Below are 27,892 nucleotides of genomic sequence, written 5' to 3' on the forward strand. Positions count from 1 at the left end.
TTATTTCCCCCACTTTCAGTTCACATGAAATTCCATTAATGAAGCAGAATATAGAAGCTACCAGCACGGAGATGGAAAATGTTTTAATAATAGAGGACCCCAAATACCATTAATGATAAAATGAAATATGAATTAGTAATTTACACCAACTCAAAAATCAATCTGCATGTTGAGCTGATGTCCTTGGCTAGCTGCAATACTCACCTTATTGCAATATTGCATGTTTTCTTTGAAAGGAATGGAAGGTGTGTGTTAATGCAACCAATTCTGAAGTTACTGCTCAGGACCAATACTGGCTAGTCTGAGCACCAACTGAACACATGTGCATGGGTATACCAGGTGCAATAGTTTACCTTTGGCAAAAGGTGTTTAGGTGTAATAATTTACCTTTGGCAAAGCATACTTAGGAAGCTTCATCTGTGCAAAAGCATTTCTCCGATAGGATACATAATAATGAGGCCGGCCTCCTGATGTCAGCTGCAACATATAACATTGTTTTCCTTTATTATCAAGGTTACTATTATCATGGTTTCATTTCTTCTAAGGCATGGAGAAAATTACAGGCATGCTGGAAAGGGGAATGTAGTTGTGTCAGTAACAGCTCCAAAATGGCACTGCAGTTACAGCAGGAGACGAAATAGCCCTCATTCAGATTGTCAGTGGAGGGGACTGACAATGCTAAGTGGCATAAGGTATTCATATTGTTTCGATGGAAAGACAAAAGGGCAGGGGACCTGCAAATACATACACCTTGAAGCTGAGCTTGCAACAGTTGTAATACTCCAGTCAATGGCAATTGTTCTTTATATCTAACCATCAGGACTTAAGGCTATAAAATTTTGTTTGTCTTAGTCCATTCTGGGAAGAATCCCCCACCCCAACGCCTTAAAGCATTTCCTAGACTTTTCAAAGCACTCTGAATTTTTGCAGGGTGTGCCAATGGTTTAATAGGGATAGACATTTATGTGCCAGGGCTATCTATGTTTTTCACAGTTGGGAGAAAAGAAACTCTCTCTTTCTATGCTACAACAAAAAACTAGCTGGCAAAAGCAAGCAAAGAGAAACAGCCTGTCCTCTCCAGAATCCCACAGTGGGAGACAAGAGCAAAGCTCACACAGGGTGACTGAACATCCTCTTTTACACAAGACAGTCCTTTCCTGGAAAGGCTGCCTTGTTCAATTTTAATGTAAAGATATGAGTAACAAACCACCAAAAGGAAGAGCCGGGCCTTGAAATTGCCCATCAACAGCAACAGCACGAGGACAGCAGACCAAGCAAGACACATGGGTCACCAGGTCAATATTTTTTGCGGGGGTGATATTCATTGCATTTTTCCTTAATTATTTCTTAATTCCCATCTATACATACACATCAGCACATGCACATTTTACACAAATATACCTGTGCCCTATTTTGGTTGGGCTTTCTTTTTTGGCAATCCATAATTGGCCATCCTAATTTAATGCTATTTTGTATTGAGTGACAAAGATTTCTTTTTTTATGGCTCTTATGGTACATTAACAAACAACAGTGGAGATGACTGTCATATTAAATAACATCAAAATGATTTAAACTTAGCTTGGTTTATATGAACAATTTGGTATTTTAAGTAATGCATATCATTCTCTTTTCATTTCATAGCTTGTACCCAATTAAGATCAATCTCAATTAACACACAACTCTACTCTATCAAGCATATTTAAGTCCATAGCACTAATTGTGCATAACTTCACAGGATTCCAATCCAGTATGCATGGCTAAATTGCCATTTATCTTTCTAAACCATATCACAGACTAATTAGGCAATGCAATGTATACTTTTGTTTGACTGTGTAATATGCTATGAATTTTATGAACTTGAGGCAGCATCCTATGGACCCAAAACATCATCTGAGGAACCGTCTGATAGTTTAGATTCCCAGCTCTGATTGGACTCTTTCTCCCTTCCCCTCCTTCTTTCAGCCACCTGAAAGATCCATGCCAGCTACTCTCTGAGGTTGAAAAAAATGACTTAAGAGAAGAGGGGTGCAAGGGGTGTTTCAAGTGGAGGGAAGAGCCAGAATAGGAAGTATCTTAAAGGCTGTCCAGTGTCCCTTGCACCCCTCCGAGTTTCTGTCACTAGCTGCTCTTCTTGCTCTGCACTGGATAAATGAGACCCTCAAAGTCTGGAGGGTCACCCTCAATTTGATAGGAACGTATTTGGTACACATTGTAAACAATATGCCACATCTGTGTAAACTTTCCACCCCCTTTTGAAAAGCAGTGATCAGGGAGCCTTTATTTATGGTAACGTGATATGCACACACACCCCTTCTGCTTCATATGAAGGAAAGGGAATTAATCATACCTTGTTATACCTTGTGTTGACAAACAGAAAATGGTAAGGCAACATCTGTGCTATTTAAACTCAAGAGAGCTGCCAAGGTTTTTTTTTTTTTTTGGGTGGGAGGGTGTTACTGGCAGTGGCAGTGGGATTTTGGCCAAACCTTGCTCAGTTATAGCTGGTGAGGTAATGGGTCACAGAATATGATAATATTCAGGACGGGTGGTATAATCCCAGCGTAAAATCCAGGACCTCACATCGACCAGCCAGAAACTGAGGTACTGAAACAAGCTAGAGGCCTCGGAGTCTCATGAAATAGTCTGAAGACAGATAATTTACAGCTCATCTCAACTCTGCTTGCACTTCATTTCCTCCTCCTTTGTTATGAAATGGACAGCGGCAGGAGGATAATGAAACCTGAGACTGTTCAGATATATTCTCTGGCTTTCACCTGGAACACAGCTCAGCTGACTATGCCTCATCTCCATCCTTTTCGCAATAATCGTAGCCCATGCATAACAATCATGCCTGATTACTCTTCTCAAGCACTGCCATTCCACCTCTCCCTCTCTCATTCCCTCTCCCCCCGCCCCTTTCCATGTCTCACTCCTTCTTCCCCTATCTCAAACTGATAGGAAAAAGCTTGATTGGTCTGTTGAGATTGAGGACTCAGAACCTGGCATACAAACTTAAAAACCTGGCAAGCTGCGAAGGTATCTCTGGAATGTGAGATGAGGTTGTCTGATTGGCAAGTAAGATAATTTCTGTGCATACAGTGCACACTCCAGGGACACCCCCCTCCCATGACCACCGTGTTGATAAGGCACTTGAGGCTGAGGCAGAAGGATACAATTAGCATCCCAATGGGAGCAATGCTTGGGTTTGATGTGCTGAAATGTAGCACTCTATCAAGTTGTTTTGTTGCCTGCATGGGGGCAGGGATATTAAAATGCAGGGAAAAGTGAAATGATTTGCAATCAATCAGTGAGAAAGCGGTTTCAGACCTGAACAAACACATAATCCTCCTGGACAATGAGGGAGTCAGAGTCAATGTATCCTGGAAAGGGTTTGCTTCTTACAGCCTCAGAGCAGTTCTGCATCCTGCAGGTGATGTACTGTGCATCTGAAATCACACACATATACACAGAAAACACCTTTAGTTTGGAATGATTTAAACCTTACACTGATATACATTTCAGTCATGCTTCTAATCCTATTCCATTCTAATCAAATGTGGTTAGACAATGTAAAATAGCAAACAGAAGGATTGGGCCAAATTGCTTCTCTGCTCACTTCTTTTTGGTCTTCTAACTGCTGGTGCTGGAAAGGCAAGAAAGGCATGATAGCCCATCTGAAAGTAGAAAAGATTAAAAAAAACCTAAACAAATGTGGTATTTATTGTCCACATATTGCAGAACAACTGTTGCTCTCTTGTATGTCCACCTGTTAGCAGATTAGATTTTCCCTGTCTGGTCAGCTTCCCATCCAGTGAAGAGAACTGATGAGTTACACAAGAGGTATAGGGAGGAAGAGTGGAAGGAAAAGTGGCATTGCACAAAGAGAGGTCCATTTGTGTGATATTGGATGTAGCTCCCGGAGTCCATTTGTGCTTCTCTTACAATTATTCAAATGTAGGTGATGGCAAATATTCTTAGCGACTCTTCTTCCTTCCTGGGACAACTTTAAGCAGTTGGCAAAGACCAGAATACTCTTTTAAATAGTCAATATCATGAATAATTGATCAACCAGCTGGTAGTCCTCATTGGTTGGATTCAATCTAAAGGTTGCCAGTAGAATACCTTATTGAAAAGCAAAATATGTACCATGCATTGGTGATTTTGAAAGTGGATGTAAGTTCATTAGTCTCTTAAGTTTCTATGAGCCTTGTCAGCACTTCACCCCTACTAAATAACATCCGATTCCATAAAAACAGATACAATGCTTGAGCAGAAATAATTTGCACAATCATAATCAGTGCCAAATCAGAAATATGATAATAGAAAGCAGTTATGCACATATAGTAACCCATTGTGGCAAATGTCTGAGGCTGTGTTTTGATAACATTTGCTACTTTATCAAAGAGTAAGGGGAAAGGAGCCTGCAAGGGAAATTCTGTTTGACAACTGTGCCTTTGTAACTGAACTATGGACCACTGATTATAAAGAAAAAGAACCTCTTCTGCATAATTTTCTCCCCTTCAAAAATGCAAGATCTGTTTAGGACAAAACAGAATTCTAGGCCAGAACATTTAGAATGTTCTGGCCTAGAACAACAACAACAAAAGAAACTCATTAGAGACTCAGTCCTGTGAACTCTTTCCCATGATATGAGCATAGCAACATCTGGACACACAAATAACCTATTCCACTTAATTTTTGGCATTTGCCTGTCCCACATAATTATAGCAATCCGATCATTGCTTCAGAATACACTTTAGCTGCTATGCAGGGCCTATAGTGCTGGTGCATCCTTTTTCCCTATTTGCCCTCCCGCCCCCTGAGATCAGCAACAGAAGCCCTCCTCCGTGAACCCTCTTTGAAAGACGTTAGGAGACAGAGTATCCAGAGGAGGGCCTTCTCTGCGGTGGTGCCCCGACTATGGAATGCGCTCCCCAGAGAGGTCTGCCTGGTGCCGTCATTATATGTTTTTCGGCACCAGGTTAAGACCTTTTTATTTAATCAATATTTTAATATGTTTTAATATTGTATTTTATTGTTGTATTTCATTAACTTGTAGCCAGAGTGGGTTGTCAATTTACTTATGTTGTAAGCCATCCAGAGACGCAAGTAATTGGACAGCATACACATTTTATAAATAAATAAGTGTGAAATAGACACACACTTTTTCCACTGTACACTCCCATGCTAATGGGAAACCCTATGTGCACATGCACCAGTGGATGAGTGAATACATGCTCAGCTGGCTGAATGCCTGCACAGTGCCCAAACATTCAACTAAATAGTGCATCCGTCTCACACATAATGAAACAACGTGCTTCCCTTTCTTCCTGTTTAAATCTAGTAATTGTTTATACTTACAAGCAGTCTTACACTGGCAAGCAAGACAGAACAAAGAAGAGCCTGACGTAACACCAAACCAAAGTTTAAACGGGTGGTGATTTCAGTGCCTTTATTTAAGTTACAGAGATGTTTCAAGAACTGAGTGGGAAGCATATTAAAAAGATGTGCTCATGAATTAATGCTTGCACTTGAATTTTGATAAAGCAGCAGAACTATACCAGTGACTCAGGTGAAAATTACACAATTTAACAGGGAGCTGCAATATTTTAGTTTCAATTTAAGGATTTCTGCTCCACTCTTGGTCAAAGCTTAGCTCTTTAGCAAGGGTGAAGCAATAGTAAAACAAATAGATGGCATCACAGAAGGAGCAAGTAGTTCAAACATGTTCAGTTCCCATTGCAATAGTGCTCCAAATGCTCACGTAGAATATGCACTTAGCTCCTTGCATGTCAAGATCTTAGTCAAGCTGATTCAGAGAACACTGGCAGAATTTAGCTGCAGAGTTCTCGTTCCCACAAGTAAAGATATTAAATCTTCAATATGCTGATCCTTCATAGCCATCTGCAGGACTTACCACTATTATAAGTTGGTGGATAACTATGACAGGATGTTTATTGTAGGGAGGCTGTTGATGCCAGAATTAGTATTGGATAGCGCATTGAGGACAGGTGATGGCAAACATGATAAAATAACCCAAACAAGAGGGAGGTAGAATGGGCAGAGAAACTAACTAATCTGGATAAACGTTTACATCTGGTCTTACATGGCAATGCTCTCTCCTTGAAGGACTAAATGCATAGCTGGGCAATATTCCCATCCTCTGTGCTAAAAGGGGAAATTCAGGTGGTAGCCAAGATTACCTTCTATTCGGAGAAGCTCAGCTAGTAGCTAGGAATACTTTTTATCAGTTCATGCAGGGGTGCCTGTAAGTTCATTGGGACAGATCTGATCTTGCCTCTGGTAGCATCCATGTTATACATGGGGCTGCCTTTAAGACAGCTCAGAAACTTTAAGACAGCTCAGAAGACAGCAGTGCAGAATTCACTCATCCTAATGCTGGCAGTGGGTGTGCATACAGCTCAGGTGGCACAGATCCTGCACCAGCTGTACTTCCTGCCAATGGATTTCCATGTCTAAGTTAAAGTGCTCATTTTAACTTTTAAAGCCTAAATGCTTCAGGTTATGTGAAGGCTCATATCATCCTGTAGCAGCTTGCCCTCTCCTGAGATCATTGGCAGAGTGGATTCTGGCTTGCCTGACACTAAGAGCTGTTGGAGTGCTGAAGGAAGGAAGGAAGGAAGGAAGGAAGGAAGGAAGGAAGGAAGGAAGGAAGGGTCTTCTCAGTGGTGGCCCCAAAACTCTGGGATCAGCTTCCACAGAAGATTTCCCAGGCCCCTTCTTTGCTGGTCTTCAGGAAAGCTCTAAAGTCTGATCTGTTTTCTTTGGATTATCTATAAGCTCTTGAGGCTACTGGTTCTGGGTAATTGCAGTTTTTATTGATTTTTTAAATGAGTAGTATGTACGACCGATACATATTTGCATATGGTTCATTCATATGCATTCATGTTTTAATGAACACCTAGTTATTGAATGTTATTGAATTCGTTTTGTGTGGTTTTTATCTTTATGTTACCTTGAAAAGGATTTTAGCTTGAATACACACACATTTACAGGGGGGATAGCTGGGCATGGAAAACAAGCAAATCTTTTCAGAAAGTCCCTGTTATATATGAAGTGCTTCCCGGCCCATGCATTGCAGTGTTAGCAATTTGTGTAACATTGGTAGTTTTGAACAGAAAATGCCAAGACATTTCCAAGTTACAAATATAATCTCAGCCTGACTTAGAATTATTATTATTATTATTATTATTATTATTATTATTATTATAGCATTTCTATGCCGCCCCTTGCGGCATAGAAACCTCGGGGCGGCTTACAACATGATAAAATACATTGAAATACAATAGTACATAATAAATTACCATTAAATATAAAAATACAAAGAATACATTGATTTACAAAAATAAAATTAAAATTATCGGTATAAAATAAAAATATAGGAGGAGAAAGAGAAGGAAGAAGAAGTTGCCCTGGCCAGATCATATGTTTTAACAATTGAAATGATGTTTAAATAAAAAGGTCTTTACCTGGCGCCGAAAAACCAGTAACAACGGTGCCAGGCGGACCTCTTTGGGGAGTGAATTCCATAGGTTGGGCGCCACCGCAGAGAAAGCCCTCCTCCGGGTACTTACTCTCCTAATCTCTTTCATGGAGGGTTCCCGGAGAAGGGACTCTCCCGCAGATCTCAAAGGGCGGTCGGGCATATACGGACGTAAGCGCTCGTTCAGGTAGCCAGGACCCAAGCCGTTTAGGGCTTTGTAGGTCATAATCAACACCTTGAATTGGGCCCGGGCTTCAATGGGAAGCCAGTGAAGCTGACGGAGGACTGGAGTCATGTGAGCATAACGCCCCATCCCCGTCAGCAACCTGGCAGCTCTATTTTGCACCAATTGAAGTGTTCGGACTGTCTTCAGGGGAAGCCCCACGTAAAGCGCGTTACAGAAGTCTAGGCGGGAAGTCACCAGCGCGTGTGTCACCGTCGCCAGGCAGTCGTACTCCAGGTAGGGGCGCAGCTGATTAATCAGCCGAAGCTGAAGGAAGGCGTTCCTCGCTACCGCTGTCACCTGAGCTTCCAAAGAAAGCTCCGGGTCGAGGAGTACTCCTAAGCTGCGGACCTTATCCCTAAGAGGGAGTGTTGCACCATTCAGGACCAGGTCAAATCCACCCTCTCCAAAACCCGATCCGCCAACCAACAGGACCTCCGTCTTGTCTGGGTTGAGTTTCAGTTTATTGGCCCTCATCCATTCCCTTACCTCGGCCAAGCACCGGTTCAGCACAGCCACTGCCTCACCTGGATTAGTGGAGAACGAGAGGTAAAGCTGGGTATCATCAGCGTATTGATGATTCCGCAGCCCACACCTCCTGATGACCTCTCCCAGCGGTTTCATATAGATGTTAAATAGCAGAGGGGATAGAATGGAGCCCTGTGGTACCCCATGGCATAGCTGCCATGACGTAGAGACATGGTCCCCCAGCACTACCTTCTGGAATCGACCGTTGAGATAGGAGCGGAACCACTGCAAAGCAGTGCCTCCAACCCCCAATCCCGCAAGTCTATCCAGAAGGATACCATGGTCGATGGTATCGAAAGCCGCCGAGAGGTCCAGAAGAACCAACAGGGATGTACTCCCCCTGTCCTTCTCCCTGCACAGGTCGTCGTACAGGGCGACCAAGGCAGATTCAGTACTGTACCCGGGTCTGAAGCCGGACTGAAAAGGATCCAGATAATCAGTTTCATCCAAGAGTGCTTGGAGTTGTCCCGCCACCACTCGCTCCAACACCTTGCCCAGAAATGGGATGTTGGCCACAGGTCTATAGTTAGTGGCCATCTCTGGATCCAGTGAAGCTTTCTTCAGGACCGGTCGTATTACCGCCTCCTTTAAAGGGGCAGGCACTCGACCCTCCCTCAGAGAAGCGTTAACCACTTCCAAGATCCAGGTCCCAATCCCGTGCTTGGAGTTATTTATTAGCCAAGACGGGCAAGGATCCAATAGGCAAGTGGTGGGACGTACTCTTCCAAGCACCTTGTCCACATCATTGAGCCGCAATAATTGAAATTCCTCCAATAATTTTGGACCAGACGGTGGCATTGGCGACTCCTCAGAGACCTCTGATTCATTAGTGGAGTCCAGCTCGTGACGAATCTGAGCGATTTTCTCCCTGAAATGCCTGGCAAAGTCGTCACAGCGGGCCTTCGAGGGTGGCATCGGATCTTCCTTAGGACCCAGGCGAACCAGGCCTTGCACCACTCGAAAAAGCTCCGCTGGACGGCATTGTGAAGAGGCAATGGAAGCGGAAAAAAACTTCTTTTTCGCCGCCTTCACCGCCACAGCATAGGCCCGATAGTGGGCTCTCAAGTGTGTTCGGTCAGATTCATCCCGTGATTTCCTCCACCTACGCTCTAGCCGTCTCCCAACTCGCTTCATCGCCCGTAATTCAGGTGTATACCAAGGGGAAGAGCGGACTCTGCCCGGTGGGAGAGGACGCTTAGGAGCGATCGTGTCCACAGCCCTGGTCATCTCTCCGTTCCACAGTTCGACCAGAACCTCGACAGGAGCACCAGTCTTGTCAGCCAGAAACTCCCCCAGGGCCTTCAGGAATCCATCCGGATCCATCCGGTTCCGGGGGCAGGCCCATACAATCGGGTCCGCACTCTTATAGAGGGAGAGGCCGCTCTCGAGCACAAACCTCACCAGGAGGTGATCTGACCATGACAGGGGAGTCAAACATAAGTTCTTCACCCTCAGGTCATCCTCTACCTGCCCCGTCGTGAATACCAGGTCCAGAGTGTGTCCACGTTCATGGGTTGGGCCAGTGACATGCAAGTTGCTGGCAGATAAGATGAAAGTAGGATGGCAGGATAGATTCATAGAAGAATGTCCAAACACTGTAAAGATTTTTAAATCTTGTCTTACAGTAATACTTTCTTCTTAGGCAGGGTTCTTAGGCACAGCATTTAGTGACAGTTTCTTCCTTACCATTCAATACTTATATACTCTTTATTTACCCAGTTACAAAGGATGCACCTCATCACTTATATTGCATTCATGTAAATTAATGTATTACATTACTGAGATCTGGAATTAATTTCATTCATTCTATAGCACAGATGTTCTCCCTCCCAACAGTAATGAGGATGTTGCACTTCTCATTCCCCATACTCACATCTCCTAAAACAGCTGCTATTGTGATGGTTACAGTAACATTGAAAACAAGCTGGAACCTGGCTAGAAAAGAAGATAGGAAATTGCCACACTGGCTTAGGTCAGTATGGACTGAACGACTCTACTGAGAATTTCTTTTTTGGAGATTCTTTACCTTATTTAGAATAGGACCATCTTAAGATGAAAATACTTAGTTTCAAGTTCTGGAAAGGGAATTTCCATTGTCATAAGATCAATTTGGGACCCGGCATGTGATGTGTGTCTGGAATGAAAAGGGGACCAGCAATCCATTCCTATTGGGGAGATGAATAAAGAATGCAGCGCACCAGCAGTCCATGTCGAATTATTTAAGCCACAATGTGTTGTGATACCTATTGGTGGCCAAATGCAAGCTTCGTATAACTGTCATCCACTGGGAGAAGCAGAAATTGATACCACTTTTTCACCCAGCATTTAATTGATCTAGTATTTATTGATTTATTAGAGTAACATTCTGCTATTTTTATAACAAACTCAAAGCAGCTTACATAATTCCCTTCTGTTTTCAACCTTGCCTCCCAACAACAACCTTGTGAGGTAGGAAAGTTCAAGAGAAGCTATTAACTATAAATATGAATTTTCCTTTTTTTTCCTGATGTTCAGCCAACTAAAAAAGCATTCAAGCAAAAGCTTTGCTAGTCAGTTTAAAATATATTGCAAGAATAATGTTAAATAATGAAATACAGAGTGAATGGCATAAATACATACTTTGCAAAAATCTGCTTAGTTTAATTTAGAACTGAACTGCATATACCTATGAAATGTATAACATACTGCATTGTAGTATTAATTATTCAAAAATATTTCACTAAGTCTTCCCTGCCACTGACTTACCCAAATGATGTACCCTTTTGAAAAACATTTACATAGCCAAGCTGGAATTTGCCACATGGAAAAGCCTTTCCAAACATTAGAGCAACCTGATTCTTCTCACCTACCTCCATCTCCCCACCACCAACTCAGCTACATACAGTAAGATCTGATTTGTCTGGTAAGTTATTTTTGATGAATGTGCAGTGATAATTTCTTAGGCTTTTTGTTTTCATATAGATGTTGCCTATAGAGTCAAAATCAGTCATTTACTGAAATGTGAGTAAAAGTCTGATGCTATGCATTCTTACTCAGAGATAAGGCCCCTTTTTTCTTTGTTCAAGATTTCTTCTAGTCACTTTGAGGAGATGAGCAAAACTGGAACGAAGGCCTTTCAACAGAATATGGCCTTGTTACTCCTTGTAAGTCTACCTAAAGTATAGGAAGGAAGGACCTCAGAGAGGAAAGAATGCTATCCATCCAAATATAATATTTTTCCACAGTATGTAGCTCAAGGTTTAGAGTCTCACTGCAGGAAATAAAAGCAAGATCCAGACTTTGAATATTTTACTCTTCTGCAGTATCTTGTGGAAAGGACACATCAAATAATGCAGCTAACAAGGAAGAACATTTTATGCTTCTTGGCTGCCCCATTTTATGCTTTCCTTTAGCAGATCCTACATTTCTACTGCTTTTGTAAAACTGTCTTTAGCTCCAAAACATTTTTTCCAATTGCTATTTACTTGGGAATGGTTCACCAGAACCAAACCAGACAGAAACATGCAGCTGCCACAAGATCTCTCTAGTAGCACGCTATAGCTGGATGTAGTTTGCATAGCTAAATATTTACACATGTGATAAGATTACTACAAAGAAGCAAAAGAACTTACGGCCATCCACTGTCTTTGCCTCCAAGTGGACTATATCTGGCTCTTTACCAGTACCCATCCTTGACCTGGGAAAGGAGAAACTAAAGTTGTAGTATTATTAGAAAGAAATCAAACACTGAGGGCATCTATATGCACAAATGGAATGCCTAATGAGAAATATTCTTATCCTTCATCTTGCAAAATAGAAAACAAATTCCCTCTTAATTTTCTTTCAGGCAGGCTATTACTTCAGATATTGAATGAATAAGAGATTCCAGGGTGGTTCAGAAGTAGATATATTTATTTGTAGAATTAGAAAGAGTGGAATACAATATCCTCAGCAGAAAGTATGCATGGAATAAAATGCTTAGTTAAATGTATTATAATAGGATCTTATACATCTGTATACAGAATTTGCTAGGAAAAACTTGGTGGCCATTTGCACAATGTCACATATTTATGACTCATTCCTAAATTCTAAAAGAGCATGGGATGCTATTCTAGTGCATTCTTTAGGAAGAAGCTTCTAACTGGAACCCTTCTTGGAAGTGCCAAGGCTCTCTTGAACCTTTTTAGTCTGTAATGAAACATAGTGTGACATGTTTTTATTGGACTTTGTCACCTTCCTCTTGTATAAAGGACCTTGCTTACATTATCCTAGGTCCTGGACTCCCCAAATGCAACTTGGCTGCTTCCAAGCTCCTCCTGATCCTGCCTGAAATCATGTGATACACCCCTCATTTTAGAAATTTAGGCTAAAATTCTAATAGTTATAACAAGTAAAGCAGCTGAATGCATTGTTTGCTAGGTAATAGGAAGACCTGCTAGAGTGGACTGAATTGCATGGCTAAAGCAAATATTTAAAATGCAAAAATGCAAAACCTTTCCATTGCTTCATTTACCAAACACAAGAAATGCCCTAACCACTACAAAGAATTTCATGTGGAGGAATGTGCCCTGATCATAATTTCTTATTAGGCAGAAGTGAATAGGCAGAAGTAATTTCCTATTAGGCAGAAATGAACAGCAGTCCATTTTTGCCAAAACCTAAATTGGGTAGGGGAAAAATCCCTAACCTTTTGAATAATTACTGTTATTAGGACTAGAATTAGAAGATAATCTCATTGTTATGAAAATAATTCTGTTTTCAGAATAAAAATACTTATTCAATGTTTATTTAAAATGTTCAGAATATTGATATAGGGCAGTATTCAATACTGCTGCTTCCACTTAGTCCTTTGTGCAGGGATGCATTGCTGGTACAATGGGGAGCTGGCACATCCAAAAGCAGTCTTGGAGATGGGTGGAAATGCTCACTTCTGGATATGGGAAGGTTTCTGTGAACTCTGCAGACTAAGTCGTGTTCCAGAAACAAGAGTTTTTCCTCACTTTAAATTGATTGTAAGACATGCTAGCTTCATGTTAGGGACTGCAGGTGGCGCAGTGGTTTAAACCGCTGTGCTGCTGGGCTGGTTGATCGAAAGGTTGCCAGTTCGAATGTGCACAATGGGGTGAGCTCCCGTACTCTGAGCTCCCGTACTCTGTCCCAGCTCCTGCCAACCTTGCAGTTCAAAAGCATACAAATGCAAGTAGATAAATAGGTACCACTTTGGTGGCAGGTAACAGCAGTCCGTGCACTTCGGTGTTTAGTCATGCCAGCCACATGACCATGGAGACTGTCTGCAGACAAATGCTGGCTCCCTCGGCTGGGAAACAGAGATAAGCACTGCCCCCTAGAGTCAGGCATGACTGGACTTAATGTCAAGGGGAAACCTTTACCTATTATTATTATTATTATTATTATTATTATTATTATTATTATTACATTTCTATGCCGCCCCTTGCCGAAACCTTTAGCTTCATGTTGCTGTAGTGGTGGGTCTCACTAGCTCATCAACAACACTAGATACTACCCATAATATTTTTAGCCTGGAAGAAAGTCAAAAAAGACCAATGCTGATTCAAGGAACCTCATTCCCTATACTTATCATGCTCCAGTGATATCTCAGATCCCAGTTTGTGCTATATTTATTTTATTTATTTATTTATAACATTTTTATGCTGCCCCCATTGCAGAAAGCCTCAGAGCGGCTTACAAAGAGATAGACAACATAAAATAACATTAAAAATTTGGAGCATCTCAGCTGTAGTTTAAAACCAATAAATAAAACAACAATTAACAATTAAAATATTGTTTAAATAAAAAGGTCTTGGCCTGGCGCCGAAAAACAAATAACGACAGCACCAGGCAGACCTCTCTGGGGAGCGCATTCCATAGGTGGGGTGCCACCACAGAGAAGGCCCTCCTTCGGGTACTCACCCTCCTAATATCCTTCACAGAGGGCTCCCGGAGAAGGGCCTCCTCTGCCAATCTCAGGGGGCGGGAGGGCATATATGGACGCAAGCACTCCTTTAGATAACCAGGTCCCAAAGCCATTGAGGGCTTTATAGGTCATAATCAACACCTTGAATTGGGCCTGGACTTCAATGGAGAGCCAGTGAAACTGATGGAAGACTGGGGTTATGTGAGAACAATGCCCCGTCAGCAACCTGGCAGCTCTATTTTGCACCAATTGAAGTATCTGGACCGCCTTCAAGGGCAGCCCCACGTAGAGTGCGTTACAGAAGTCTAAGTGGGAAGTTACCAATGCATGTGTCACAGTTGCCAGGCAGTCATTCTCCAGGTAGGGACGCAGCTGACGGATCAGTCGAAGCTGAAGGAAGGTGCTCCTTGCCACCGCTGTTACTTGAGCTTCTAATGACAGCTCTGGGTCAAGGCGCACTGCCAAGCTGCGAACCCTGTCACTAAGAGGGAGTGCAACCCCGTTCAGGACAAGGTCCAGGTCCCCCATCCCGAAGCCCGACCCACCTACCAACAGGACCTCCGTCTTGTCTGGATTGAGCCTCAGTTTATTGGCCCTCACCCAGCCCAATACCTCGGCCAGGCACCGGTTCAGTACAGCCACCGCCTCACCTGGATTAGTTGAAAATGAGAGGTAGAGCTGGGTATCATCAGAGGACTGATGATTCCGCAGCCCACACCTCCTAATGACCTCTCCCAACGGTTTCATGTAGACGTTAAATAGCAAGGGGGACGAAATGGATCCCTGCAGAACTCCATGGCATAGCTGCCATGGCACAGAGCCATAGTCCCCCAGCACCACCTTCTGGAATTGGCCATTGAGATAGGAGTGGAATCACTGCAAAGCAGTGCCTCCAATTCCCAATCCTGCAAGCCTATCCAGAAGGATACCATGGTCGATGGTATAGAAAGCCTCTGAGAGATCCAGGAGAAGCAACAGGGACACACTTCCCCTGTCTCTCTCCCTGCACAGGTCATCATACAGAGTGAACAAGGCAGATTCAGTGCCATACCCGGGTCTGAAGCCGGACTGAAATGGGTCCAGATAATCAGTTTCATCCAAGAGTACTTGGAGTTGTCCCGCCACCACCCGCTCTAACACCTTGCCCAAGAACAGGATGTTGGCCACCGGTCTATAATTGGTGGCCATCTCTGGATCCAGGGATGCCTTCTTTAGGACTGGCCAGACTACCGCCTCCTTTAAAGGGGCAGGTACCCGGTCGTCCCTTAGAGAGGAATTGACAACCTCCAGGATCCAGGTCCCAATCCAGTCCTTGAGTTTCTTGAGTAGCCAAGATGGGCAAGGGTCCAGTAAGCAGGTGGTAGGATGTACTTGTCCAAGCACCTTGTCTACATCATCAGGCCGCAACAACTGAAACTCATCCATCAATTGTGGACCAGACGGCAACATTGGCACCTCCCCAGTAGAATCTGATTCACTAGTAGAGTCCAGCTCATGATGAATCTGAGCAATTTTCTCCCTGAAATGCTTGGCGAAGTCGTCACAGTGGGTCTTCGAGAGTGGCACGAGATCTTTCTTTGGGCCCGGGTGAACCAGGCCCTGTACCACCCAAAAGAGCTCCACCGGACGGCATTGTGAGGAGGCATTGTGAGAATTTCTTCTTCGCTGCCCTCACTGCCAGAGCATAGGCCCGATAATGGTGTGTTCGGTCAGATTCATCCCGTGTTTTCCTCCACATACTCTCTAGATGTCTCCCAACCCACTTCATCGCCCGTAGTTCAAGCGTATACCAGGGGGATGAATGGGCTCTGCCAGGTGGGAGAGGACACTTAGGAGCGATCGTGTCAATAGTCCTGGTCATTTCCCCATTCCATAGTTCAACCAAGGCATCAACAGGAGCACCAGCCTTATCAACCGGGAACTCCCCCAGGGCTTTCAGGAATCCATCCGGATCCATCCAGCTTTGGGGGCGGACCAGCGCAATTGGGTCTGCACCCTTACAGAGGGAAAGGCCATTCTCGAGCTCAAACCTCACGAGGAAGTGATCTGACCATGACAGGGGTGTCAGACACAAGTTCCTCACCCTCAGATCACCCTCTTCCTGCCCCGTCGAGAAAACCAGGTGCAGAGTGTGTCCACATCCATGGGTCAGGCCAATGACGTGTTGAGACAGCCCCATGGCCGCCATGGAGGCCATGAAGTCCTGAGCCACCCTGGTCAGAACCGCCTCGGCGTGGAGACTAAAGTCCCCCAGGACCAACATCCTGGGAGTCTTCAACACCAAATCCGAGACAATCTCTGTCAGCTCAGGCAGGGAGTCTGTTGGGCAGAAGGGTGCACGGTACACCAACAGAATCCCCAGTCTGTCTTGGTCACCCAACACCCAGTAGAAGCACTCTAGACCTGGCCTCAAGAGGACAGGAAGCCCCGTGAGTGAAATAGAGGCTCGGTAAACCAAAGTGACCCCTCCTCCCCTCCCCTCCAGGCATGGTCAGTGCTGGATCAGATACCTGGGCGGGCACAGTTGAGAGAGGGAGATGTCCCCCCCCCCCTCATGCCCAGGTCTCTGTAATGCAAGCCAGGTTGGCCCCCTTATCCACAATCAAGTCATGGATGAGGGAAGATTTATTGTGGACCGATCTGGCATTAAGCAGCAGCACCGACAGGCCCGGGAGGTGGTTGACAGGACTATCTGGAACCCTCAGGCTCGGGGAATAACCAGAAAGAGGAACAGGTGCTAGCCATCTGTCCCGCCTTCTTCTACACAGACACGTTAGATTCTCAACACCATAACTTCCATTGCCCATGACCACCCCAATGGTGGCACCCACATGCTCCCCAGGCAACCCCGTATTCATTGCCGAGAATGACTCCATTAAAAATATAAGCTAAAAACACATTAAAAACACCTAAAAACACTTTAAAAACCCCACAACACATCCCAATCCAATTAGCAGTCCCACCCACGGGCCGACAACATAGCCCCTGGCCAGCCCAGCCCCCGCACAACCCCCGAACAGCTTCCAAATGGCGGCAACCACTATATGTTATATGCTTACTCAGACATGTGTACAATACAGCTCAAGGGGTAAACCCCTTAGGGACAATGGATAATTGTAGAATTTAGTCTGGTGACAGGGAGACAGTTTCCTTTGAAATGCTTTGTTCTATTCCTCTGGGAATACAGGCTGCTGTCAAATATACACAGTGTGAGCTGAAAAACAAAGTAGATTTGTTCTAACAGTATTTATACCAACTTTGTACCAATATGTATTGATAAGGGAGAGGATCCTTTTTTTCTGATGGCATTTAGAGTGGTCCACTAGGTACCAGTATCTTTTTTGCTGTCAGGCATCCTTTTATCCCCAGGCATTTGGTGGCATATAATGGATATCTTCAATTGTTTTATCAGGTCTTTCTAGTATAATGTTAGTGGTTTTTAGTTGTTCGGAATTGCTTAAATTTTTGGCATGTTTTAATTCCTACTATAGCATCACTTAGTATTTCTCTAATAAAGGTATCTAATAAATGTAAACAATGTTTGCTATGCCGTGCATGTCTTTTCAGACCCCCAAAACTCCTGCTATAATTGACACCACCAGTTGGTTCTCACTTATCCATTTTCATTAGAGCCATGCCTCAGGGTTACATGCCTCCATCTCCCTGCCCTTACATCCCTCCATGCTTCTAGGTAATTTTGCAATGAAGCTCAAATAGAGAAGACTTTGGATATCACAATAAACTATGATACATTCAGAGTTAGGGAATAATGGAACTGAACCTTGGTTCTTGGGACCTTGAGAAGAAAAAACTGTGTGATCCTTAAGCCCATGTGGTGGCTAGCAGGGTGAGCTGCCTAGGGGTGCTGTTGGTGGAACAGGTGGCATATAAATATTTTCAGTAAGTAAAGAAAGAAAGAAACAAACCATCATTGCACTGTGACATGTGAACCAGTCAAATGAATCATAGCACTGAGCTGCTGGTGTTGTGCATCTCATGGCCTGTTATTAAATAATCCAAAATAACTCTCACATCCCAATCTTATTACAGTCTTTTCAGCCATAGTAGGGGAAACAGAACCTTCTGTAATGGCAGATGGACTGGCAACACATACAAGGAAAGAGAAGAGTACAGTTGCACCGATTGGCATACTTAATCCCAGAAAGCCCTTTTTTGCTTTCAACATTGCTAAAGTATAATAGCTAAAAGAAGGGGGACAATATGACAAGTTGTTAGGATTTGGCACAAGAAACATTCTGAAGAACTGTGAAATATTTTACTCATGATTTTTACAAGATGTTCTTTTTTAACTCTGCAGCATAGTTGATTTAGAAACCAGTGGGGGCTTTGGACTGTTTCAGAGGTTTTGGTTCAATTCTTCATCTTGCTGTTATGCCATTATTTAATACAGTCATTAAAATACATGCTAGTGCATACAAATGCAGGTGATGCTCTGAAGATATTAATGACGATGGTTATTTCCCTTAAACAAATCGCACAGATAAGTCATTTAGTGTTTGAAAAGTGATTTCAGACCTTCCACACTGGCCAGGTTTTATGCAAACCCATTTTTTAAACATGCAAGTCATTAACAATGTGACGAATCAAGCTGATGCATTGCCTAATACTATCACCTCTAACTCAAAGTCTAGAAATCATTGCATTTTATCAACACATGAAGATAGGATGTCTTAACTCACAAATCAGTGCCGTCCAAATAAATACTCATTTTACGGCAGAAGTTGATATTTCACCACCTCACTGTTTTAAAGCAAGTTCAGTACTCCCTGGTACAATATATTTCAATTCGCATTGGATTGAGAATATGGTACCAAAATTGATCCTAGATGGTCATTTCTGTACAATAAACCAATGCATTGAACATTAGGTAGCAGGCTGGCAAGGCCCAAGGCTTATTTTGGCCCAAGGTTTATTTTTTCTTTGATTTCATCGAATTTCACTCCCACCAGCTATGTCTTCAGGAAGGATCCATTGGGATCCCAGGAAATGATGCTTCAGGTCTGCTCTATTTTCTTGGAGGTCATTTCCCTACCAGTCGTAACCCTTGTACCCATTTTTCTATTGTACACTTTGTGAGAGTGTAGATAAATTTGGTTGGAAGCCACTTCAGTGTGCACTTGCCCCAGTCATCCAGTGGTAAGGATCATAGCAACTCCAGCGTTTTATACTTAATCACGGAAGCATAGAATAGCAGAGTTGGAAGGGGCCAAGAAGACCATTGTGACCACCATCTGCTGAGTGTAGGACTCCAAGTTAAACCATCACTCTTAGATGGCTGTTCAGCTGCATTTTGAATCCCTCTAATGTGGAATTGACAACAACCTCGGTAGGTAATAGGTTCCATTGTTGTACTGCTGCAACAGCCAGGAAGATCTTTCTGATTGATGTTCAGCTAGAATCTGACTCCTGTAATTTGGATCCTTTATTCCATCTACTGCACTCTGGGTTGAATGAGAAGAGAATGTGGCCTTCTGCTTTATGACAACTCCAGTTGATACATCAGTTGTGCCCCTGTCTGGATGAGCAGCATCTAGCAATGGTGATCCATGCACTGGTAACCTCACATTTAGATTACTGCAATGCACTGTACATGGGACTGCCCTTGAAAACAGCCCAGAAACTTCCTTTGGTGCAGAACAGGACTGTCTGTCTGTTGACTGGGGCAGGCTAATACACAGAAGTCCTGTTCTCTATTGATCACACTGGCTACCAACTGAAGTTCAGGCATTCTTCAAGGTGCTCATTTAATGTATAAACCCCTAAATGGCTTAGGACCTGGATATCTTCAGGGAGGCCCCTTCCCTTATGAGACTATCCGGACTTCTGAGATCTTCAATTGAGGTCCTTCTCCAAGAGTCACCTTTAAAGGAAACAAGGACGGTGGCTATGAAGGGAAGGGCCTTTTTGGTAGTGGTGCTCCACTTATGGAATCAACTGCCAAGGGAGGTGCACCTGGTACCAATACTTTTTACATTTCAGCATCAGGTCAAAACCTTTTTATTCCCCTTCTATTTTAATTGTTGGTTGAGATTTTTTTTAAATTATAATGATTGGTTTTAGTGGTTTTATAAGCTATGATCCATTCTGTGTTATAGTTGCTTAGCTTACATGACTTGTATCTTTGTATATGCTTTTGGTTGTTATGCTGTTTTAATGTTTAGCTATCAATAAACCATCCCAAGAGATGTGCTGAGGAAACAGTATATTATTTTCAAATAAATAAATAATCTTTTAAGGACTTCAAGAGTACCATCATATCACCCCTCAGTATTCTTCTTAAACTTTCCCAGTTCACCTCCTAGTGTTTTGTTTCCAGTCCTGGACTATCCTTGTTGTCTTGTTGACAAGCCTCAAGCTTGTCTGCATCTTTCTTAAATGGTGTTTCCCAGAACTGAGCACAGTACTTAACTATGAGGCCTAACCAGTGCTGAATAAAGGGGAGCTAGCACTTCACAGGTTTTGGAAGTGATACCTCTATTAATGCTGCCAAAAAGAGAATTTGCCCTTTCTGCAGCCACATCAAATTGTTGACTCACATTCCACTTTGGATCTACAACAGTTCCAGAATCCTTCTCATTTGCAGTATTGTGGAGCCAAGTATCCCATCTTGTAACTAAACTACACTTGCTTTCTTTTTCCTAGCTGCAGAACTTGGCTTTTTGTCCTTATTAAATTTCATGCTACTGTTTCAGCCCAGCACTCTAACCAATCAACATCATTTGAATGTTGTTTCTATCATCCAGGATATTAGCTATATCCACCCAATTTTGTGTCATCTGGTAAATCTGATAAGTGTTATCATGCTTATCATTGTCAGACAGTTCTTTGAAAAGAGCCGTTTGTTACCTCCTGTGGTCTGGAGCAGCAACATCTTTAGCCTGCATAATAAATATCTCAAAAAGGAAGACAGATGAAGCAGACTATACAGAAGACATAGAAAATTTGTTTGAGGGTATTTTCCTGTAGACACACAATAGATCTTGCTGTTCTTTCTTGCTACGGTGACTGTGCGCAAGGAACAGACTCAGTGCCCCACCTATGGTCACAGACAAATGTCCTGGAAGTCTTTCTACTTCCCTGAATTCTCCTTCCCAAACCTCTGTTTTTATAGTTAGTTTTAGGGTCTCATCTGCCTAGCCCCAACTCTTGCAATTTGTCAGACCCTCAGCCCCCAAGGTCCTTTGGACCTAGGCTCAACATGCTTGTCCAGAACCTTCATGTCCATGCCTAATAGCCATTGCTTCAGATGCCATGTTGATTTTTGGAGCTATTTTCACCACATTTCAAACTCTGTGAATAGACAGGATGTCTTATCTACTTTACTTTTCAGTTGTTTTAATATGCTTAGGATTGCTCATCTTATATGAATTATTTGAATCTGTATTAAAAACTCTCATGCATGCCTTATTTCATTATTGCTAAACGTTAATTCCCCATGATCAATTATTTGTACACACTGATTCCTTCTCACTGAAACAAACTCCTTATTCTGGGAGCATCCTCATTTACCTAGATCCAGGATCACCAACATTAAAAAGGTTCTTTAGACATGCATATATGGGCCTACATAGGCTCAGAAGGGGCCTTCACTAACACAGCCATTCTCCTAGGGAGAATAAATGCTCATAGGCAAGGCTTTGCAGTCTGGTCTCAGACTGCAAGCAGAGATGCTTATCTTGTACAAGTATATACGTGCAGGGTGGTTTAACATACCAGCATGAAGATGCATAATGTCTGGAAGGGGCTTTTGTCATAGACGCAAATCATACTTTGATACTGCAGTTATGGAATGATGAATGCCCAAGACAAATGTATTCTTCTACTAAATTAAAACTTAGTGTTATTTTCATTCAAATTCGAATATGGCTTTCAGTCTAAACATAGCAGGATCAAAATGAATACATTCAAAACTCACCATTCAAAGAAAAGGTGTTAAATCAACCATGGGTTTGGCCAGATGTTTTAATATTATTATAGGGCTAAAAGAAAGAAAAACAGCAACTAGAAAATGGTAGTGGAGCAACAGATTAATTATCAATTTACATGCAAGTTTTATCTTTTAAGTAGAGTTTGAATCACAAACCAAACCCATGATGTCCCTTTAGATGTTTTTCTTTTCAGAGACTTTGAAATGTCTCTAGTTCATCTTTCCAATGGCATTTTGTCTCATTTTAGAGAAGTTGTTGCCATTGCTTAATAAATGTTGTAAAGTTCTGTAATACTGTTGTAAAGTTCTTGCAGATAACAAGAAAGTGTTGAAGAAATAAAGAACCATGACAGAGTAAGACGTGATATGTATTTAAATCTAGCAGGAAAAAATGGTCCCAGGTTACGAATAGAAGGAGTTCCTTTCCAATAGCAACAGAATAGCCTGTTGTTTCCTGAAACTGAGAAAGACCTTGGATAACACCCATCTATGCACTGAAGAGAAATTAACTTCAAGATAACAACACAATCCTATGCATATCTCCCCAGACATAAGCACTACTGAGCTTAGTGAAGCTTTTCTCCAGGTAGATGTGTGTAGGGTTGCATTCAAAGGAACCATTTTCTTCTAAACAGTTCTGTTTGTTTTTCTGTTTTTAATTGCCTCATTGGTAATTCTAATTTGGGCAGTTACAAGCAAACAAGGTGTAGGATAAGGCTTTGGAAATGGACTGTTCCCAGTCATTCATTCATTAAGGGTGCAATCCTATGCAAGCTCAGAGAGAAAAAGTCCTACAACAACCGTGGAAAATGTTGAAGGTTGCATGACTTCTATTTTAAGATGCAGAGCATTACGCACTAAAAATGCTTACACTTCCACTCTACATTAAAAAAAAAAAAACTTGCATCCCATTTAAGTCTTACAAAAAGAGTTCCAAAACCAACATAACTTAATATAAAGCAGTTGAACAATAATATCTTACAACAAAATGTCTATTGAATTTCTATGGAATCTGTTTCAACTCTAACTTGAAAATGTCCTTTCTCATCTCCTTTGAAAAGATAAAGTTTGTCTTTTCAAACATACCTCATTGTCTGTCCTCTTTGTCGTCTTGTTCAAGAAATAGCTGAAATGCCTGTCTGCTCAGAATTAAGATTATCTTTGATGGCCTTGCAATTAAATCACACAATGGCTGGGTGCAAATGCCATGACACGTAACCCTGCGTGGTTTTTGCAGTACATGGTTTTTTGCCGGAAAGTTCCTAATAGACAATGATTTTTTTAATGCTGCCATGCTTTCCACCCTTCTTGTTGTGCCTTCCTACTGTTGGCACATATCCCATCAGCCACCTCACCTGAAATCCAATACCATGCTCCTGCAGCAGTTGCCACTATTTCCAGGGACTCTGTGGTAGCTGCATACCAGAACCATGGAAACCATGATGCCAGGTCTTTTCATGGTTTATAAAACCCAAACATACTGTGCTGAAATATGGGGTTTAGACAACAGAACAGACCATCCTGTACAACAAACCACTTTTCTTGACATGTGAACCTACCCTCTCATCAGTGCAACTAACTCATGGGAAGACATGCATGGGAGGGAGCTGTAATTACTTTGGGGTGGAAGAAAATGGATGTACTCATTTCATTGGCATCATCCTTTAGGGATTGAACAGCACCGTTCTCCTTTTCTATGATTTTTTCTTGGTGGAAAAGACAGGTTATCAATTCTTCCCCCCACCCCCTCTTTTTATATCTGTGGTATTTTGCTCCTTAGGCATAGCTAATTGAAATAATCAAATTCTTTGGCCACCTAATGAGAAGGAAGGACTCCCTGGAGAAGAGCCTAATGCTGGGAACAACAGATGGCAAAAGAAGAAGGGGACGGCAGAGAATGAGGTGGTTAGATGGAGTCACTGAAGGAGTTGGTGTGAGCTTGAGTGAACTGGTGGGGGACAGGAAGGCCTGGAGGAATGTTGTCCATGGCGTCGCAAAGGGTCAGACACAACTTCGCAACTAACAACAACTGAACTAAGAATCTTAGCCATTTCCTGGACATCCTGTCCAACTAGTCAACTCTTCCTCCAACTGCATTTGTGTGTGCACAAGCTCAGTTTTTAACAAGGCTGTATTTATTAGCATGTGCTCAAACCATGATAAATGCATTTTGCATAATAATACAACTGAGTTTCCTGATAGAAGAGGGGATCTGAATATTATTATTGGAATACTGTAATGGGCGCTACATGGGGTGCCCTTGAATACGGTCTGGATATTTCAATTCATCCAGAATGGAACTGCCAGGATATTAACGGGGACTGACCGGTTTTTGCATATAACACCGGTCCTTTACCATTTACACTGCCTGCCAATTGAAGTCCAGGCACAATTTAAGGTGCTAGTGATGACCTATAAAGACTTTAACAGCCTGTGTCCTGGATACCTAAAGGAGTGCCTCCTTCCCTATACACCGTCCCACCCCTTGAGATCTGAAGTGGAGGTCTTTCTTCAGGAGCCCTCCTTGAAAGAGATTAGGAGGGTGGTTACTAGGATGAGGGCCTTCTCTGTGGTGGTGCCCCGATTATGGAATACACTCGTCAAAGACGCTTACCTGGTGCCAACGCTTCTTTCTTTCCACTGCTGGGTGAAAACATTTTTATTCTCCTTTTATATTAATGTACAATTGGTTTTAATGTGTTTTATACTGCATGCTGTGCCATTTTTAATTCCTATTTTACTTGTTTATTGTAAACTGTCCCGAGACACTAGTATGGGGATGGTTTTTAAAAGCTTTAAATAAAATAAGTAAATAAAAATTACTTGGAATTACTTGGAAGGGTGGTGGCTTACTGGTGAATTAAGCCCTTACGGGCTACCTTGTAGAAGAGCTGTATGAATTCATTCCCTCCTTCATAAATGTGTGTGCTAAAGAGTAATGTTCGCTATGAGTTACCATTTGCATGTGAATACTGTTAGGAGTGCTAAGAATTTATGAAGAACTGTGCTGGATCAGACTAAGGTCCATCTAGTCTGGCATTCAGTTCACACAGTGGCCAACCAGCTGTTTCATGAAACCCAGATGCAGGATATGAGTACAACACACATGTGAATATGAACCATTTTCCCCAGTACACTGTAGTTAGGCTTATTGGCTCTGATTCTGAATAAAGATGTCCAGATTAGTAGCTCCTGATAGCCTTATCCTAGATGAATTTGTCTAATCCCTTGCTAAAGTTCTCCAAATTGGTGGCTTTACAACATCTTTTGGTAGTGAATTCCAAGGTTTAATCTGCCTAGAATCTCCCAACAACTTCATAGGATAGCCCCTTTGGGTTCTAGTATTGTGACAGTCAGAGAAAAATGTCTCCCTATCCATTTTCTCTGCACCATGCTTAATTAACAGTGTGGAACTTCAATGTTAGTTAGTACTTTCCGTTTAAGTATGGCACATTCTTAAAATTTCAGCTGAGATATAAATAGCTTGTCCAAGTGAGCTCCACAGATACCTTCTCAGTCCAATTGACACACTTCCTTTTCTGTTTAATGAAAGTTACAGGAGACAGAAAGGTCAACATGACTGCCTTTGAACAACAAAATATGAAATGACAAGATGCATTGTTGTTTTCCTATTGAACATTTTTTAAAGCCCTGATCTCTCTCTGCATCTGTAGTTTCAAGGCTGTATTATACAGCAGGATTTTTAATTATTTCAGTTGTTGGAGTGTGCTGCACCAACCAGAAAGGCCAATTGGCCACTCAAGGACACTGTATAATTTTTAGAAATGGTAATGCCACTGTTCTACACAGAAGTCCCACAGAATAGTTCTGTCCATGATCTCGAACTTGACTTAAAAGATAGTCTTCATAAAGGTGATGAAGAGATATACAAGAATCTCATTCCTATTCACAGATTATGCAAACATGCTCCATTTACAGCCCTGAATATGAATGTAAGCAGAAGTACAATTCTTAGGAGTTTTTCAGTTTCCTGAGGTTGCATCTGTATTAAGAAGTGTGACTTTCCAAAAATGCATATTTTCCCCAATCAAAATTCATTTTCACTCTTTAGTCTAAGTGGACAGGGGGCAGGATCAGAAGTCATATCTGAAGTGCATGCACTTTTGTGTTAAAAATGTTTACTTTTCTTGTTTGAGAAAAAAAGAAGTTCCTGTCCAGAGGCAAGAATGAGAAAAACTGAACATCAGGTAGAAAATGGAGAACCTCTATCAGTTCAAATATTGCTCATTCTCCTATCCCTTAAAGCAGCTATCTAGGATACAATCCTATGCATGTTTAGATAGGTAAAAGGCCTACAAATTTTGTAGGCTAGGTAGAACTGGGAAAGGCTGATTGTTGAAGGCCTTTTTCTGTTTAACCATGTATAAGATTTACATAAGACACATAAGAACTGATGAAAATTCACAACTCAGCTTTGTTCCCAAGTTTCTCAATTTTGCTTTAATGATATGGATGCAGTTGTATGCAACATTCTTTTCTTTGGCATTTCCCTCACCACAGAGAAAACTGTAGCAGTGTGCCTTCCTGTTTGCAAATGACTACTCCACGAGTAAAAGGCAATCTCTCTAAAGCCCTCTAAGTAAAAAAGAAGTAGCCTATCACTAAGCATGTAAACAACACCAGACCCACCTTGCTTTAAACTGTGGATCTGTGAGGAATTGCATTCTTGAACCAAAACGAGTGGTTTATATTAATAGTGAGTTAAAAGCAGGACTGGCACAATCTAATTCCCATGAGCAAAATCACCATTGTCCAATACATCTACAATTCCACTAACTAAAAGTTCATGACCTGCCTCTGAAGTTCTTTGTGCATGATTTATAGTTTAAACATAGTCATATTTCATTCTAACCCCTTTTTACTGCAAGTCATTATCATGAGTAGACTGGAAAGCACTACATTTCAGTACACTATGAGAAAGACCTAATGTAGATTTGTTTGGTGACATCTACTGTATGTTTTACTTATGGCTTTCATGTTTAACTTATGGAATTGTTTGGATGAATTTTAAAGTGAATAGTAGGCAAGACTTGGGGAGGAAATCTTAAGACAGAACCATTCCAGTGGGAATAACACACCAATATTTCTGGCTGCCTTTGCAGAAAGTGGTTATGTTATGAAATATGTAAGAAGCCCTCATATGCTTCTATTACAACATTGCTTCCTAAAATTTTAATCACCTTCAAACCTTCTAAGTCATTGCAAGGGCTTCAAAGTGTCAAAAGAATTCATGTTGACGCCTAGCAATAATAGTATGACATTTATTTTGTGTTGTATGAGTGTGTAATGAAGACTGGTTTCAAAAATAGATTCATTCTCATTTCCCCCTGCCTTTCTGAGAGAAGATGTCCAGAGAAACTACTGTGATGTGTTATACTGGGAGCTTTACATCAGAATCACAAAAGTACAATCTATATTGCAAGCTGCAGCAGCCCATCTAGTGCCATCCCCCACTGTGAAGAAAAGGCTTTTCTATCTCCAAAGCATTCTTAACATCCTCATATCTATCTATCCTGTGAGAGAAGAAACAGTAAAAGCTACTCTGTCTTTCTTGTCGTCAGCTTCTGCTAGTAAGGTCTCTCATGCACATGGGTAAGGACAGAGGTTGAGAGGTTTGGGGATCTAGTGGACCTACATCCTCTTCCTCCATATCTACTGCCCTGATTTCCCTTCCCCCTCCCCTTCTGACAGTGTGTTATCAAGCTTAGAAGAGGGAACCACCAGAGAATTTCCTACCACAGCTGAGAAGAATGG

At 42.1% G+C, this 27,892-nt stretch overlaps 1 protein-coding gene across 3 annotated transcripts in view; it reads right to left on the minus strand.

Annotated features, from left to right (window-relative positions):
- LOC123027417 (VPS10 domain-containing receptor SorCS1-like) overlaps window positions 1-27,892 on the minus strand; it is a 435,900-nt gene that overhangs the window by 92,680 nt on the left and 315,328 nt on the right. Inside the window, exons 6-8 of one of the 3 annotated variants that reach the window (XM_044438294.1) lie at window positions 11,867-11,946; window positions 3,328-3,446; window positions 388-477 (exon numbers count right to left, since the gene is read on the minus strand). In XM_044438294.1, coding sequence (XP_044294229.1) covers window positions 388-477; window positions 3,328-3,446; window positions 11,867-11,946 — 289 coding nt within the window. The remainder of the gene's footprint in view (window positions 1-387; window positions 478-3,327; window positions 3,447-11,866; window positions 11,947-27,892) is intronic. The other 2 variants (XM_044438286.1, XM_044438303.1) reach the window with 2 other exon arrangements.

The sequence above is a fragment of the Varanus komodoensis genome, unplaced genomic scaffold (assembly GCF_004798865.1).
Source record: "Varanus komodoensis strain SLA01 unplaced genomic scaffold, ASM479886v1 scaffold1, whole genome shotgun sequence".
NCBI lineage: Eukaryota > Metazoa > Chordata > Lepidosauria > Squamata > Varanidae > Varanus > Varanus komodoensis.